At 51.0% G+C, this 15,479-nt stretch overlaps 1 protein-coding gene across 2 annotated transcripts; it reads left to right on the top strand.

Annotated features, from left to right (window-relative positions):
• Window positions 1–14,799, top strand: HEPACAM (hepatic and glial cell adhesion molecule). Of its 2 annotated transcripts, none has more exons than XM_037038273.1 (7): window positions 1–402; window positions 9,721–10,062; window positions 10,777–11,058; window positions 11,334–11,433; window positions 11,937–12,166; window positions 12,311–12,378; window positions 12,951–14,798. In XM_037038273.1, exons 1-7 carry the CDS (start codon window positions 306–308, stop codon window positions 13,239–13,241), a joined length of 1,410 nt encoding a protein of 469 aa, XP_036894168.1. In that variant the 5' UTR covers window positions 1–305; the 3' UTR covers window positions 13,242–14,798. The 2 variants fall into 2 exon arrangements, with proteins under 2 accessions (XP_036894168.1, XP_036894167.1); XM_037038272.1 differs by having other exon boundaries at window positions 266–402; window positions 12,308–12,378; window positions 12,951–14,799.
• Window positions 14,800–15,479: the final 680 nt, after the last annotated feature.

The raw sequence follows: 15,479 nt of genomic DNA on the forward strand, positions 1-15,479 counted from the left end.
CCCGGGTGTGGGGCTCGGCACAGATAGGGAAGAAATGCTGGGTCCCCAGGACCCATGAGGTTGGCACCCCCGCCGGAGATGATCTCCTCAGCAGATACCCCCTTCCAAACTGGGGATGGAGGGCTTTGCAACTAGAAAATGCCAGGTCTGAAGAAGAAGAAAGAACAAGCCCAACAACACACAGAGCTCTGTGTGTTCAGAGGGAAGTTGGCAGGGTTGTGCTCGGGCAGGGAAACTCTGAGTGGTACAAAGGGACGTGCCCAGAGTGAAGAAATCATGCTAATTGTCTGCACCAGAGCTGGAGAATGCCACCCAAAATGAGGAGAGAAAGGGGAGCCCTGTTCAGAGCCTTCAGCGCCCTGCGCCTCACTCCTTTTGTCTACCTTCTCCTGATCCAGACAGGTAGGAGACCAGAAGGGTAAGAAAGGGTTGGGAGAAGGAACCAGGGCTTTCGAAGGTGAGGGAGGGGAGCATGTGGGGCGAGAATGCCTTTAGGATGGGAGGAGGGAAGAGAGCTGCCGCCGTGGGAAGAATCTCAGCGAATTCAGGCATTAGTGTTGAATGCATTTCTTCATTCTGTTGCTTACTGCCCGGCCCCTGCCCACTCCCCCACCAGGCTGCATGACTTTGGAGCTCTCACAGCATTCAGGACGTTCGATGAAGGGCAATGAGCCATTTCTTATAGGATGTCTTGTTGGCACGGGCCAGTTCAGTATTCTTTCCAAAGATTACGTTGGGGCTGGAAGGAGTGGGGAACTCTTGGTTTTGCACTTCCCCAGCTCCTGCCTTGGCTCCTTTGAGTGTAAAACAGCAAGAGATGTAAGAATTTTGGAGATAACAAGCCTCCCGACTTTGGAGATGAACGCCAACCTACCCATAACTCACCCCGCACCGGACAGGCCTGCCTCCTATGCCACCCTCTGCCAACCATTTGGAGAATTCACCTTATTTTAAGTATATTTGTTTATGTACACACACATGCACACGCTGTTCCAGAGAGCCCAGAAATTCACAATTTGGTTGGGCAAACAGATGCAGGCAAGTTAAGAACACACTTTAATAAGAACACAGAAACTATTACAAGACAGGTATGAAGAAGATACCCAGGACCCGAGACAGGTCACCTGCCCCAGGAGGAACTGGTGCTGGTGGTGTGGGCGGGGTGGGGGAATGGCAGGAGGGGTCACCTGGGAAATGTCTGCACTGAATTCCGAAGGAGCAGAAAAATAGGTGGGGGTAGAGGGAGTGGGCATTGTAGTTGGAAAAATGGGCAATGGTCAGCAGCCTGAAATGGCATCCTGTGCCTGGGAACAGCCCCGCCGCTGTCCTTCACTGGAGAGGAAAGAGTGAGCTGAGTTAGGCAAGGGCCGTGTGGAGGCAGTAAGTACACTGGAGTGCAGTCCATGGGTGATGGATTCGGGAGGCATTGAAAGGCTTTGGTCTGGGGACTGCAGGGCCAGATGTGGACTGTGGATGGCTCGCTCTGCAGTGAGGCATCAGCAGGGAAGCTGGGGGCAAACAAGATGCAAAAGGAACCCTGTGTACGTTTCCTAGGGTGGCACTAATGAAGAACCGCAAACTGGGTGGGCTGAGCAACAGAACTTTACTGTCTCACATCAGTTTTTCAGACTAAAAGTTTGAGACAAAGATGTTGGCCAGGCTGATGGGGCTAGGAAAGTTCTAGAACTCTCTGCTTCTAGTCATTCCTTGGCTTGTGCCAGCATAACTACAATCTTTACATGACAGTCTCCCTGTGCTTATGTCTGTGTCCAAATCCCCCCCTCTTTTTAAAGATTTTATTTACTTTTAGACAGAGGGGAAGGGAGGGAGAGAAACAGTGGGTGGTTGCCTCTCATGCACCCCCAATCTGGGGACCTGGCGCACAACTCAGGCATGTGCCCTGACTGGGAATCAAACTGGAGACCCTTTGGTTCACAGGCCAGTGCTCAATCCACTGAGCTACACCAGCCAGGGCCAAGTTTCCCCTTTCTATAGGGCCACCAGTCATTGGATTATGGGCCTACCTTCCTCCAGTATGACCTCATCTTAGCTAATTACCTCTGCAATGACCCCACTGCTAAATAAGGTCACATTCTGAGGTTCTGGGAGTTAGAACTTCAACATATAAATTTGAGGGGACACAATTCAAGGCTAATGCAATAGTTCAAGACAGAAATAATATGGGTTAGGCTAGAATAAAGAGAGAGGGAATGAGACATGTTGAGACAGTGTTTTAGAGGGAAAGTCAGAAGTGGGAAGATCCAGAGAGGGAGGTAAGGTTTCCATGTGAAACCGTAAACAAACAAGGGGACAACGTTGGGGACAATCATTCATATCGTCCGTGTCAAGGTTGGCATGCCTGTGACACACCTGTGAGGAAATGTTAACCAGCCTGAAGCTGGGGGGGCAGGGAAATCAGGCCGATGAGAGGCATTCGGAAGCTCTCAGCCCACAGGTAAGATTTAAAAGTGAGATTGGATAATAGCAGCCAGGATGAGAAAATAGGTTGAAAATTGAGTGCTAAGTAACCCCAAGATTCGCAGGGGAGAGTTCCACTGAGGAGAACTGCAAGATTGTGGTGGCCGGGAAGTGGAGGGCATGGAGAATCTATACCAGAGGTGTCAAAGATGCCCAGTGTAACGAGGACCTGAAAGGGTCCCTTAGATACGGCATTCAAGGGGTCGCTATCAGCCTTACTGAGAACGGTCTCAGTGGGAAGTACAGGGACGTGAGGAAACAACAAGAGCCCCAGGACATCTCTGCAGATACGACCCCCAAGTGCATACCCCAGGTTGGTTTGGAGATGGGGTATCGGGAATAGGAAGTGCACGTGCAACATACAACAGGAGACGACCCCAACTCCTTCAGGCCATCCAATGATAAGGAGAAAACTGTAGAAAGATGTTGTTTGTCAGTGTGACTGGGCAAAAACAAAAGGTGACAAAGGGCCCAAAGTGTGGGAGAATATAACTTACTCAATATAGCAAAAAATTCTAGATATAAGTTATGCTAATAGGAGTGAGATATGACCTATGACAGGTAAGGAATAAGTGCAGGCACAGGCCATTGTACTGCTGTGAACTCAGAGCAATAAAGAACTGAGGTTCTATAGGACATTTCTGCCATCATTGATATATTAGTCAGGAAAATGCCAACTTCTGGGACAAATAAATTCCCAAATTTAAGCTCTTGCCATGAATCACGGAGTAGCACAGTGGAGTCCCAGGCTAGGCCTGGGACGAGGTGGGACTCTGCTCCAGGGAGTTTTTCGGGGGCCCAGCTGACGGAGCTCTGTCAACTTTGACATGTGTTCCCCATGGTCCTCCTGAGGGTCATCTCCATTTCTTTCAATTAGGGAGTTTTAAAAATGGGGGTGAGGGGGCCCTAAACCAGCTTATGGTGGTACCCACCATTTCCTCTGGTTCATTGGCTAGAACTCAGTCACCTGGACATGCATAACTGCAAAGGAGGCTGGGAAATACTGTTTTTTTAAAATATACTTTAAAATTATTTTATTGTTGTTCACTTGAGAAATGCTGTTTCTAAGACTGGCCTAAAAGGGGGCTTGGACCATTGTCACCCCAGCTCCCAGAGATTCCCCTACATCTGTGCTGTGGCGGTGACCACCAAGGCAGCCTCAGACAAGGGACTCCCAGCCTTGCCGCCCTGGCTCTACTATGGGCTACTGAAGCTTTCCTAAACTCATCACAGCCGCATTCCTGGAGCATGCAAGTGAGGCTTTTCTAGAGGCCAGGACACTATTTTACAGACAGAAACACGCATGCCATAAACCTAAATAATCTGGCTCGCAAGGCATTGCTCTCCGGGGTCCTGCAACTGTTCCATCCTCTGAGGACCCGGTAAGAAGTCCCTTGCACAGGTTCCCTTCTTTCCCTCCGAATATCACCTTCACATTGTAGGTGCTGTCATTCGTTTGTTTGTCAATTATAAATTAAACCCAGGGAAATGCACTTAGCATAAGGATACAGCTTGCTAAACCTTTAAAAAGTGAACTCATGCCATCAGTGCCTGTGACCAAGTAACAGAAAACTTCAGCACCTCAGACAAACCTCCATACAAGTTCAGTTACAGTTGCCCCCCACTCCAGGGTTTCAGTGATACCCTAACTTCCAATACAGACTAATTTTGCATGTCTTTGAACTTTAATTTTTTTATCCTCACCGGAGGACATGCTCATGAATTTTAGAGAAGGGGGAAGGAAGAGAAACGTCAACCGACTGCCTCTCTCATACACACCCCTACCAAACCCACAGCCTAGGCATGTGCCCTGATTAGGAATCGAACCCATGACCCTTGGGTTTATGGGATGACTCCCCAACCAACTGAGCCACACAGGCCAGGGCTGTCTTTGCACTTTATGTAAACGCAGTCATCTGTAGGCATGCTTTTGTGTCTGGTTTCTTTCACCGAACATCATATTTGCAAGACTCATCCATGTCATTTCCTATCTAGGACTTTATGAATTGAGTTGTTAAAACATTCTAGCATGTACCTCTTGGTGAACAGACATACACCTTTCTTTGGGGAATATACCTAGGAGTAGAATTGCTGAGTTATATGCATGTATTAAGCTTTAGTAGATAGGGTCAGTTTTCAAAAGTGGTAGCATCAGTCTACATTCCTACCAACAATTGTATCTTTCTTTTTTTAAAAAAGATTTTATTTATTACTTTTAGAGAGAGGGGAAGAGAAGGAGAGAAACATCAGTGTACAAGAGATACATTGATCAGTTGCCTCTCACATGCCCCCAACTGGGGAGCTGGCCCACAACCCAGGCATATGTCCTGACTGGGAATCGAACCAGCAACCTTTTGGTTTGCAGGCCAGTGCTCAATCCACTGAGCCACACCAGCCAAGGCTGTATCTTTCTTTTTTCATTTCAACCATCCTAGTGAGTTTGAGGTGGTACCAAATGATGGTTTAAAATTGCATTTCCATGGTTATTAATGAAGTTGTGTGTTTTTCAAATTTTTATTAGTTATTTGAATATCGTTTTTCATGAAAGACCTATTCCAAATCTTTTGCCCATTTTCTATTGCATTTCCTGAATTTTTAAAAAAATCATTGATTTATAGGAGTTTAAAAATGTATTTTGGGTATGAGTCCTTTGTGGATATGTATGACAAATATCTCCTGCTCCACAGCTTGCCTTTCCATGGTCTCCATGATGTCTTCTGATGAACAGAAGCTCTTGATTTTATTGTGTCCAACAGATCATTTTCTTCTTTTATGGGAGCTGCACACTTGTGTTCTTTCTGAGAAACCTGTGTTTGTCCTCAGGTTGTGGAAATAGTCTCCTTTCTTTCCTTTTTAAAGCATTATTGTTTTACCTTTCACATTTAGATCTCCGGTCCATCTAGAACTGATATTCGTGTCAGGTAGGAAGGGTCAAGGGTCACCTTTTTCCCTATGTGGCCCAGCACTGTTTACCAGGGAAAAAAATCCTTTCCCCATTACATGGCAAAGCCGCCTTTGTCACAAGTCAGACGGTTATACACGAGTCTGTTGTTGGACTCCCCATTCTGCGCCATTGATCTATTTATCTGTCTGTGCCAATGTCACAAAGGAAACATCCTGGAATTTTGCTTGGCGTTGCATTAAGTTCATAAGTCGGTTTGGGAGAATTGAAAGCTTAACCCCCGTGGAGTTAAGCTGTCCAAACGTGGAGTTCTCCGTGCGTCACTGCAATGCCGTTGGCTGTCTTCAGAGCTACCAAAAAATGATTTCACACTCTGGTGGACCCTTGTAGGTCTTAACAGGAACAACATAAGAATGTAACACAATAACCCCAAGATGTTTGCACTTGGTGATGCAGGACGAGGAGTGGGCTGATTTCTCAGAGCATCACTCATTAAGGAGGATGTTAAAAGTCAAAATCAGCCCTGGTCAGTGTGACTCAGTTGGTTGGAACGATGTGCACGGTTCACAGGTTCGATCCCTGGTCAGGGTGCATATTCAAGGTGGCCAGTCAATGAGCCGATGTTTCTCTCTTGCACTAATGTCTCTCTCTTTCTCTCCCTCTCAGCAGTGGAAAAATGCCCTTGGGTGAGAATAAAGGGGGAAAAAATGGGCAGTGTAGATGGGCCAACACTAGTACTCTCCCCACTAGGACGTAGTAATTGGATTTGAAGAAAAAAAAATCCCAGAAAGCAATATTTTTTTTTCTTTTAGAAAACAATGCTGTGTGCTGACCTTGAATTATTGTACATGGTTCTGGAAACCACATCTCAAAAAAAAAGGAATAACAGAGTTGGAGAAAGCCCAGAGAGGGGTGTCCATGAAGGGGAGTCCAAGGGGATGGAGGGACTTCCCTGTGGAGACAGATTCAAAGGGAACAAACAATCCTTCACCTGAGAAAGGGATGTAACTGTGGTCTGTGGTGTTAGAGATTGTGGGTTAGGTGTATACACGTTTGGCACCATCTCCCTGACACTTTTAAAAGGTAAATTTAAGGCAAATACCAGTAAATGGAAACCTTTGCCAAGCAAAGAGGATCAGGAAGAGGCTATTAGGGGAACCCAAGGCTATTGGCAGATACATTCTTATACTTTAAAGCTTGCCATGGCCTGGTGTCACAGCGGGTCAAAATCCTCCTTGAAGAAAGCCACCTACCTGACCCAGTGTGGCACTGTTTAAGGTGACAGGTACATCTTGCCACAATGTCCGTTTCCTTTTGTTCAGCCTCCAGTGGGAAGAGAAATGTCCATCATTCTTACAAAACGATGCCTCAGAGACTAGGGGACAGTAATTAAGTTAATCACTTCTCAAGGTTGAATAGCCCTAGTCCTTTTTATTCCTACAGTGGAATGCAGCTGTCAGCCACTTCCTCATTTCTGTGTCCTGCTTTGCCTCTGTCCCAGTTCCCTGTGCCCCTTGAAAGTGGTGATACCCTGACCTTAACACAGACTCCAGTCTTGGCAAGAATTTTGGGAAACAATGTTTGCTGGGCAAAAAGCTCTCTTTGTCAGCTTCTGAGACAGACCGCTCCATTTCCTCCTGACACTCAGGCATACCCCTTCGAGTCCCGGGCAGGGGGAAGGAAGGCTCCCATCCAGAGGAGGGTAAGGACTGAGGCAATCCATATGTTGTAGCTTCTCCAGTGTTTGCATCCTGAAAAATCAAGTTTAAGTTGGTAGAAAGAGCAGGCTTGAGGGGGAAAGACATCACAGAAGGGTCAGCAGGACCTCACATGGGATAGGAGAGAGCATACTCGGGGGGGAGCTCAAGAGAGAGCCAGCAAAGATAGAAGGGGAGGGGGGAACACCTTCTATTTTTCCTTGGCTCTGGGACTGTCACTGTCCAGTCTCCTGGAAGGAGGAAATGAGACCCTCAAAGTTTGTGCTTGAGGCTCCTCAGCCCCAGGACATCTCTGCAGGTACGACCCCCACGTGCATACCCCACTGTTCCGAACTGGATCCTGAGGCAGGGGCTTAGGTATTTCCAAACTATTTGATCATCACCATTATGGACTTAGGGGACACAATGATTTTGTTTGGGACCACCCCGCTCACACTTAACCAAGCCTATTTGTCTATTTAGGGTAAGTTGAAAGCTTGCTTTTCTAAATCAAGTCTGGGACTTAGCAGTTGCTGGGCAGGTCAATAATCACAGAAACTAGATCTGGGAGAAATCTCAAGGATCACGCAGTCAGGTGGCTTTCAGTCTGATCCACAGAGTCACAGGGATTCCTAGTAACTCGCCGAGTCAGTGTGGAGGACAGGACTCGGGCACCCACCACCTTCTCCGCCAAATTACGGGAGCTGGGGCTAGATCTCATTCCTTTCATTTTTATATAAGTTTCTGTGGGAACAAAAATACCTTTAATAAGAATGTTTGAATTATCCATCCTCCTCCCCCAGTAGACTCCTCAGTAACAAGCACGAAATAGTTATACATATAGCTTTAGTCATGAGTAGTCACTTCTACACTGAGGGTTTTATGATTCTAGTCCACCAGGCAGGTAATGAATATCAGAGTTGAAAGGCCCCTAAAGATCATGTGGTCCCACCACCTTATTATACAAAGAAGGAAACTGAGGCACAAAGACGTGAAAGAATAGTTAACTGGCCTTTTCTTGACCACTTTTAAAAAACGATGAGCTCACTACTCAACAAAACACTTGTTCTGAAAATGGACTGAATGTGTTCATTGAGCTCAATTAAATTTACGCCACTCTCCACCACTAACCTTTTAGTTTAATCCCCTCCGGGTCTGGCCTGGGTCCTCTCAGCACAGGAAGAGGAATGAGGAATGGCAGGAGAGAGCGCAGCTTCCCGACCCTGGACGGCAGCAGGAGCAGAGTGGGAGGGAGGGGGGAGAAGGACAGAGGGAACTTCAGAGGCAGAGACAGTCAAAAGAGACAGCTGGGGACACAGGAGGACTGAGACCTGACATATATGTGTCTGTCCAGCTAAATTCAGCCCTGTTCCCGACTGACACCTTCTTCAGAAGGCTCTTCTTCACGTGGCGGTTCTGCTCTACGAGTGAGCAGGTGACGCCTACGAGCAGCACGCGTCAGGCCCCACAGTGCCTCAGACACCCCTGACCTGTGCGATGTGGCTCTGGACGGGGCAGCCATTGGGGCAGCTGCAGGGCGAGATGGTAAAATCCCAGAATTACTGGCAGGAACTGGTGAAATCACATGGATCGCCACTCCTTTGATCCATGGGAAACCTGAGCCCCAAACACATGAGTGACTTCTCCCAGGTCAGCGCGGGGCCCAAGTCTCTGGGTCCTCTGCACAACACAACAACAACTGACACACACACTGGGTTTTCCCACTGTGAACCTGACACAGCAGTTGCTCTTGTTGCTGTTATCATCCTTATTTTCCACACGAGGAGTGAGGCCTAGAAAAGTGACTTGCCCAAACCCACCCAGCCAGTCGTTGGGTGGAGCCCAAGCTCACAAGGCCTGCTGAGCCTGCACTTCTGCCTTTGCCCACTAATTCCTCTGCTAAAGGGGATACAATACACACTGGGCTGGAGTTGGGGTGAACCTCCAAAACCGTCCACCCAGTCGCAGGGCTGCTGTGCGCTGGGCGGGCCTGGGAAGATGCTACAGGCAGTTGAGGCAAGGACGGGAGAGGCTGCTGGTCTGACTGGAGGGTGGCCCTGTTGTCTTCAGCCCCTGAACTCCCCTTTGTTGGCACTGTCCTGTCCCTTTCCTTGTGGATCTCTGTCCCCACGCTTTCTCCGTGTCCCCACTCACCTCACACTTCCAATTCCAAACCAAGAAGAAAACCTGACAGATTCACCCTAAGGTCTAATGACTTATAAGCTACAGGGGATAAAGACTTCATCTGTTTGTCTGTTTTGCACATTGGTATACCCCAAGGTTATAGAATAGCGTTTTGCACATGGTAGGTGCTCAAAAAAGACTTCTATAAATGGAGCACACAGGGCGTAGCTGAGCTCGAACCTTCCTCGAGAGGAGGGCAATGAGGGAAAGTGCCAGAGGCAGAGGGCCAATAGATGAAAGGTTAAGAGCAATGGAGTGCGTGTGAGGGGTGACAGAGGAGCAGAGGTGCCTACAGCCCAGGGAAGAAGAGATGGAAGCAGAGACTAAGCAGGTGGCACTGACAGGTGTGATGGGCCCAGATGGGGAGGCACAAAGAGATCAGAGGACTCAAAGATGGAAGTAGAGTAGGAGCCAAGTGCCTGAAGCTGCCACCCTCTGCCCATGCGCTTCTGTCCCCAGAGCCCCTGCAGGGGGTGAACATCACCAGCCCAGTCCGCCTGATCCATGGCACGGTGGGGAAGTCGGCCCTGCTCTCCGTGCAGTACAGCAGCACCAGCAGTGACAAGCCCGTGGTGAAGTGGCAGCTGAAAAGGGACAAGCCAGTGACCGTGGTACAGTCCATCGGCACAGAGGTCATTGGCACCCTGCGGCCTGACTACCGAGACCGCATCCGCCTCTTTGAAAATGGCTCCCTGCTGCTCAGCGACCTGCAGCTGGCGGATGAGGGCACCTACGAGGTCGAGATCTCCATCACTGACGACACCTTCACGGGGGAGAAGACCATCAACCTCACTGTCGACGGTAACATGCTCTGGCAGGGAAGGGCATGGGCCTGGGGATGGGCCTGGGACTGGGCGGGGTCTGCTGGAGCCTGGGAAAGCCGAGGCCCAAACCACCTGGGAGCTGGGAGTGAGCCAGCTGGATGTTAGCAATTAGCAGGTAGGAGGATACAGTAAACGTGACAAGAGTGCTTGCTACATGCCAGAAACTATTTTAAGGGCTTTGCATATATCGACTCATCCAATGCTCGTAATAATCTAGGGATAGTTAATATCGTCATCCCTCTTTGCAGAAGAGGAAACTGAGGCACAGAGAGGTGGAGTAACTTGTGCAAGTCGTGCAGTTAGTAAGTGATCGAGCCGATATCTGAACCCGGACAGTGGGACTTAGGCATCGTAGTTCCATACTGGGTCAGTTTCAGACATCTTGGAAAGGTATTTGGGGAGAAGGGGAGGGAAGGTCCATGAGGGGAGGGACCATGGCTGTCTTCGTCAACATGGTACATCCTGGGCTTAGCAGATGCTCAGTAAATAGCTGGTAAATGAGTGAATGAATGAATGAATAATGAATGTATGGATGGGATGGGAGGGTGGGTGGAAGTAAAGAACTTGACTAACGATCTCCGAAGGGCCCTTCCGACCACAAACTGAGTTGTGCTATGTTGAAGGTGGCTAAGACGGGGAAGGGAGAAGCTTTCTGGTCCATGGCTCACAGGCTCCCTTCCCCGGGGCCCAGTGCCCATTTCGAGGCCGCAGGTGTTAGTGGCTTCGACCACTGTGCTGGAGCTCAGCGAAGCCTTCACCCTGAACTGCTCTCATGAGAACGGCACCAAGCCCAGCTACACCTGGCTGAAGGATGGCAAGCCCCTCCTCAATGACTCGAGAATGCTCCTGTCCCCCGACCAAAAGGTACTCACCATCACCCGTGTGCTCATGGAGGACGACGACTTGTACAGCTGTGTGGTGGAGAACCCCATCAGCCAGGGCCGCAGCCTGCCCATCAGAATCACTGTGTACAGTGAGTCCCCCTGCCTGCCCTCCCTTTAGGACTCAAAGCCCCGACAGAGCCCATGAGGGGCTACGGACATACCAGACAGAGGGAGAGAGAGATGGGCCCAACTTTCCATGGAGGACGGCTACAGTTGGGGAGCGGGCTCTGGGCACGCGCTGCTGTGGGCCAGCCGTGCCGCCAGGGGCTCCTTTTCTCTCCCATCCCCTGCAGGAAGCCCTCCTCACCCCACCTGGCGCCTCCTCTGAAGTCTCTCTCACTTCTCCGCCTTTCTCTCTCCCTAGGAAGAAGCTCACTCTACATCATCTTGTCCACAGGAGGCATCTTTCTCCTTGTGACCTTGGTGACGGTCTGTGCCTGCTGGAAACCCTCCAAAAAGTCTGGGTAACTCCTCAAGTTCCACACTCTGAGCACCCCAACCCTTCCATCCACAACCCCAAGCTCTCCTCTTAAGTCTCTGTAAATGGCTTTCTTCCCAGTGCCCTGCACTTCTTCCCAGGAGACCCCTCTCACCACTGTGTGTACCATGAATGGAATCATCCCCTGCGCTCACAGCCCCTGATGGCCCTGCACTGTTAACAATGGTTCCACTTGCAGGGCACCTTTCCTGGGCTGGGCACTGTGGTTGGCGTTAGTGCACTACCTTTTACGTAGGACCACCTGCAGTTTACAGATAAGGACAATGACACTCACGTGGGTTAAATGGCTCGCCAACAGTCACCACGCTAGCAACCAGCAGGGCACAACCTTAGATGTGACTCATTCCAGCCCATCCTCCTGTTTTCAGGCCTCTTTTAAGGCCATCACACTGCCTGTGTCCCCCACCCCAGAACTCCTCCTCCTCACACTCGGCAGCTGTGTTCATGGGGCGCTGGGTGGGTTTATAGAAAGAAGAGGAAACTGGAGAAACAAAACTCCCTGGAATACATGGATCAGAATGATGATGGCCTGAAACCAGAAGGTGAGCTCCCGGCGGCCCACTCACCGGTCCAGTCCTCACCTAGACCAGCAGGCTGCTGGGAAAAGGCAGAAGTGGGCCACAAGGAAGCCGGCTCTGCAGGGCCCCTTCCTCCACCAACGGCGCGAAGACTGCAAAGCAGGGAGCGGTGCGGCCAAGGTAGGAGCCCACCTGCTGCAGAGCCTTTGGCAGAGGCTGTGGTGGGGCCTTGGTTGGCCAGTCGGGGAGCAGAATATAGGTGCTGACTGGTGGGGAGAGGGCCTGTACCGGGCCAGCCACCCCATTCGTTGTCCTGTGCAGCAGATGCCCTTCCCCGGAGTGCGGAGCAGGAGCGGAAGAACCCCATGGCACTCTACATTCTGAAGGACAAGGTGAGCAGCTCGGGGCTGGGTGTCCCACATGCACCGCGGGCCCCTACCGTGTCCTGGCATTACGAAGCCATACCACAGGGATATCCCTTCATGGAACTCAGAATAACAAGAGAAATATTCGTGCCATCTCCACTTTATAGATTAGAAAAATAAGGCTGACAAAGGTGAAATGACTTGCCCAGGATCAGCGAAGGAACTAAGTGGCAGGTCCAGGCTTCCAGCCTAGGTCTTTGGACACCAACTCTATTTCATAATTAACTCTACCCCAGGCTGTCGGAGACAGGTGGAAAGGGGACAATAAGGAGACAAAGCACTCAAGTTAATGCATTTCAGTATTTACTGAACACATACTATCTGCCGGGCACCATGCTAAGTGTCGTGCATTGAAAACAAAAACAAAACAAAACAAAACAAAACAGGAAAATCAGACCTCTGTCTGCCACCTCCCAAGAGGTGGGAATCCTATAGAAAACTATCTCCTCCATCCACTTCGATGTTCCTGGCGCCCTGGAACACCAGTCGCTCCCCTAGACCCGGCCGCTGGCCGCTGACCCTGGCGCATATCCTTGCAGGACTCCCCGGAGACCGAGGAGGAGCCTGCGACCGAGCCCCGGAGCGCGACGGAGCCCGGCCCGCCCGCCTACTCCGTGTCACCCGCAGTTCCCGGCCGCTCGCCCGGGCTGCCGGTGCGCTCTGCCCGCCGGTACCCGCGCTCTCCGGTGCCCTCCCCTGCCCCGGGTCGGCCGCACACATCGCCGTCCCGGGGCCCCGGCTCGCCAAGTCGCTCGCGCGCACTCCGGACTGCGGGCGCACGCCTGATCCGTGAGCAGGAGGAGGCCGGCCCGGTGGGGATCAGCGCCTGAACCGCCCAGGACCCGCCCTCCCGCACGGGTGCCCTCCAGGGTGGTGGGAGAGGCTGCAAAACGGGACTAAGGGGCGCTCAGGTCTCGTCTGAGGACTTGAGTGAGCGAGTGCAGATGGGGGACGCAGAGGGGCGCCGGAGAGTGATTTGGGGAGGAAACCAGGTCGCGTTTGATTCCGGTTCGCTGGCAGTGTTCCCGGTGGATACAGATTGTACGCCTTAGGACCACGTAGATTATTACATTTCCGGTGCAGTCCTTCAAGGGTCTTAGGGAAACTAACATCAGTAACCTAACTCCCGTTACTATCCCGTGCCCTGCCTAGGGAGCTCTCCTGCTTCCCCCGCACCTCCCTCCCCTTTGAAGGACTAGGGCACTCTTTCCCCCAAGCCCAGATGAGAGAGGCCTTCTGCCCCAAACGCACAACGGTCTGAACTAAGCGGAAATCCAGTGCCAGTTCCAGGGTATGCAGAGCGCTGTTTCCTAAGCGTCTGTTCCTAGAGGGAAGGGGTTTCGCTCGCCCTCCCCTGGCCCAGGCAGCTAGATGAAGTGAAGGACTGTGTTTAAGCCCTTACGCCTAGGCCTTCTCCCATTTCCTTACAACACAAGCCTTTCAAACAATCATTCCTCCCGGAAAGGCTATGGAGCTTCCTCCAGCTGTGAGAGAATAAGATTTGACTTTGCAGAGAAAGGGGAGGGGGGAGGCTCACTGCTCCCCAGGACATCAGGGAGATATGATGCAGCCCTTGGCCTCCAGCCTCCTCCCTGCACTGCTCCCAGATACTCAGATCCCAAGAGACAAGAGAAGGGCAGACTCCCTGAACACACCAACAGCCGCATTCAGAGAAGCTGGCCACTGTGTAGCCAGGCCCTGCCCATGCCCCCGCCTATGGAACAGTTTGTAGGAGAGACAATAATCCACTGTGTGAGGAGAGAGGGCAACTAAAAAGCTGAAGGAGGAGACCTTCTGGGTCTTCTGACCTCTGTCCCTGCTGCCTCTAGGGGTCCTTGCATCCCTGGCCCCTGCTCAACCTCCTAAATTCCAGCTCTAGCTCTCCACCACCTCACAGAGCAATTCCCAAGGCCCCTGTGCCCCACCCTTCACACTGGAGCAAGTTTTGTCCCAGTCCCAAGAGTAAAAATATCTCCAGCTGAGCCCTGTCCGCTCCACCACCACCCCCCCTCCCCAGCCTAGCAGCCCTTGCCTGCTCATTTGGGCTGCAGCCCCGTGGTTCCCCGTGGAACCAGAACTGCTCTCCTGACCTCGCCAGGTGCCTCACCCAGAGGTAATACACGCAGGGCAGGTTGCTCGGGCAGGTGAGAGGTGCGGCACTTGGAGATGGGGTGCATGCTGGTTGGCCCTGAGAGTCAGGGGTAGAGGTTAGCGTGAGAGGAGTTGAGAGCCCTGTTGCGCTCCATGTCCTGCTGCTGAATCCCTGGGGCCCAGGCCCAGCTTCCCAGGCTCCAGCCAGATCTGCCTGGGGTGGGTTGGTGGAGCGGGCTGAAGGGTGGGAGAGTAAGGAAGTCTGTTTTGTTTCTATTTTATTTTGTTGGGATCTTCATCTTTGTATTTGTAGCATCTAGCAGAGTGCCTAGCACAACCTAGATGCTCAATAAACTTTTGACCAAATGAAATGACGACTCTCTCCCACTTAAGCAAGGAGAACAAAACAAACTTCAAAACACGAGTTATTTCCCTTTTTTCTTCTCCTTTTCCTTCACCATCCTTTGCCCTCTTTGCAACCCCCCAAATTTGTCCATTCCGAAACCATCACTCACTCACCCATTGGCCCATTCAGGTATTCTTTTCACTTATCGCTTGTTAATGACCTTGGACCAGACCCTGTGATAGACACTGGGGAAACAGCCTAACTCTGCCCTGACTCCTACGGAAATGAGGTCTCTCGGAGGAAGATAGACGGGTAAACCCATCAGCAGATTGTTACAATATAGGATTGAGGATGCAATGGCGGAGGTAGGTGTGGGCTGTGCTGGGAGCATATGAGTGCTGTCTAACCCAGTTACAGTATCTAGAGAAAGAATGGGCCTGGACTTAGTCTTACAACAGAAAGATTACTTACTCAGGTGGAGAAAAAAAGATGAAAGACCACATGTTCCACGCAGAAGGAGCAGCGTGTATGAGAGCTTGCCCTTAGCCCTCACACAACGTGGGTGACCCAGGGACAAATGTCTGTACAGCCTGGTAGTGGGCCAGGGACAAAGTGGGGGAGCTGAGCCTGA

This window comes from Sturnira hondurensis, unplaced genomic scaffold (assembly GCF_014824575.4).
Source record: "Sturnira hondurensis isolate 20B ecotype Veracruz unplaced genomic scaffold, ASM1482457v3 Scaffold0024152, whole genome shotgun sequence".
NCBI lineage: Eukaryota > Metazoa > Chordata > Mammalia > Chiroptera > Phyllostomidae > Sturnira > Sturnira hondurensis.